Source organism: Galeopterus variegatus, unplaced genomic scaffold (assembly GCF_000696425.1).
Source record: "Galeopterus variegatus unplaced genomic scaffold, G_variegatus-3.0.2 Scaffold2453, whole genome shotgun sequence".
Taxonomy (NCBI): Eukaryota; Metazoa; Chordata; class Mammalia; order Dermoptera; family Cynocephalidae; genus Galeopterus; species Galeopterus variegatus.
This window is the reverse complement of record NW_007728564.1, coordinates 89917-91790: the sequence shown is the minus strand read 5'-3', so window position 1 is coordinate 91790 and position 1874 is coordinate 89917. Positions and strand designations below refer to the sequence as shown.

Genomic DNA, 1874 nt, shown 5'->3' with positions numbered 1-1874 from the left:
AAAAAAAAAAAAAAAAAAAAAAAAAAAAAAAAAAAAAAAAAAAAGGTTACTCTGTTAGGTTCAATAATCTATTAGTGAAGTTGGAAGAGACACAGAACTACTAAATTTGTATAAAAAGGCATATGAATTTGGGTAAGATTAGTGCAGAGTAAACAGTCTTGTGCCTAACTAGCACTATGAAGGCAGCATTTGATAGCTGATGTTCATGATTACGACCTTGTGCCATCAAAAGTCTATTTAAATTTTATTTGGTATATTGTTTTTATAAAAAGAGGAGAGTATGTGATTATTTTAAGATTTTCATGAAAATGGTTATGGTTTTTTAAAAAAATCTTTTAGAAACTAAAAGAGGTAAGCTTTATGTATTTGGGAAATTTTCTTATGTGGAATACTTCATGCTTGTGTGAAACAGAAGATGATCACTTGAAAAATAAATGACAATGTATAATTGTTGTTTGAGATATATTAATATACTTTTCGGGTTTTTGACAGATTGTTTAACGAACAACAGTGAAGAATTATCAAACAGTACAGTATATTTCCTCAATCTATTTAATCATACCTTGACCTGCTTTGAGCATAACCTTCAGGTATTTTATATATGATATTTGAAATTAAAATGCTGCCTTGTACAAATGAATAATGTGTAATTCTAAGTTTTATAGCATCAATTGTTGATACTTATCTATACCCGTGATGTAGAGGAGTTAGTGGACTTGGATTTCTGCATTTAAGTTTGTCTACTTAAAATCATTAAAACTTCAGTTCTCTCATTTGTGAAATGGGGATAGTAATATCTACCCTTTCTACCTTCAAGTATTTTGTAGTGAGGATTTGGTGAGATAATGAATCTGAAAACATTAACTAAGGCATGGGCTTGTTTAATTAAAACACAGTGTTGTTCAATCTGGCAGTAATTTACTTTGACTTTTTTTATTGCAATAAGAAGGTATTTTGCAGTGCAGTGTGATCCTGTGTGTCTACAGGAAGCTCGTTCTTTGCCTCAATATTTGCTTAAATATATTTTACCTACTTTGACAGGCACTGTTTAGGAAGGTAACTTTGAGTATTGAATTATGATATAAAAGGTAACCTTTAAGAATCCTACCTTGTAGATTTTTGTTGTCTTCATCTCTGATCTTTGAATTTTGGTATTGGAACTTGCCTTGTGGTAGTGAAGGACGAGATTGGAACTCTGGCAAAATTGTAGTTTTGAAACTTGCATAACAAGTAAGTAATCCCCACAAGTAGATGTAAATATATTCAGGATATAAATATGTATGGTTTCCTCTTTAATAAATATGTTAACTCAGAATTATGAATTTCCCTGAGAATACAAATTATTAGGTGAATATTTCCCAAAATGTGTTCTGCAGGATGTTAATAGATGGCCTATCAAAAAAGGATTTAGTATTCTTCTGAGGTTGGGAAATGCTTAACTATAAGACTTCAGAACCTATAGTGGCTTAATGTATGTTGTAAAACTCCAAATGGCATTTTCTGTACACAGTGTTTGCCAAATGTATTTGACCAGAGAACTCTTTGGTTTAAGAAAGTAGTGTTCTAACAAGTAAACCTAACATTTTAAGGAAATTAGCACTTTTCCTGTGATGTTAGTTGCAAATATTTTTATCCTAGTTTGCTGTTCATCTGATTGTGCTTTTCTTTTGTCATGAAGAAAATTTTAATTTTGTTAGATTTATCACTTTTTTAAATGGCTTTCAGTATTTGTGTCACATAGAAAAGCATTTCCCACATTGAGATTACTTAAAATTTTCTTTTGTGATTTTTTTTTTTAGTACTTTTATGGTTTCATTTTCTCCATTTAAACATCTTTTATCTTAAAATTTTAAAGATATAATTTAAATCTATAG

The 1874-nt window shown here is 29.6% G+C and overlaps 1 protein-coding gene across 1 annotated transcript in view; it reads left to right on the top strand.

The window, feature by feature from the left end:
- The window catches only part of OSTM1 (osteopetrosis associated transmembrane protein 1), a 108130-nt gene that overhangs the window by 70476 nt on the left and 35780 nt on the right, over positions 1 to 1874 (top strand). Inside the window, exon 5 of the mRNA XM_008581765.1 lies at positions 493 to 590. Coding sequence (XP_008579987.1) covers positions 493 to 590 — 98 coding nt within the window. The remainder of the gene's footprint in view (positions 1 to 492; positions 591 to 1874) is intronic.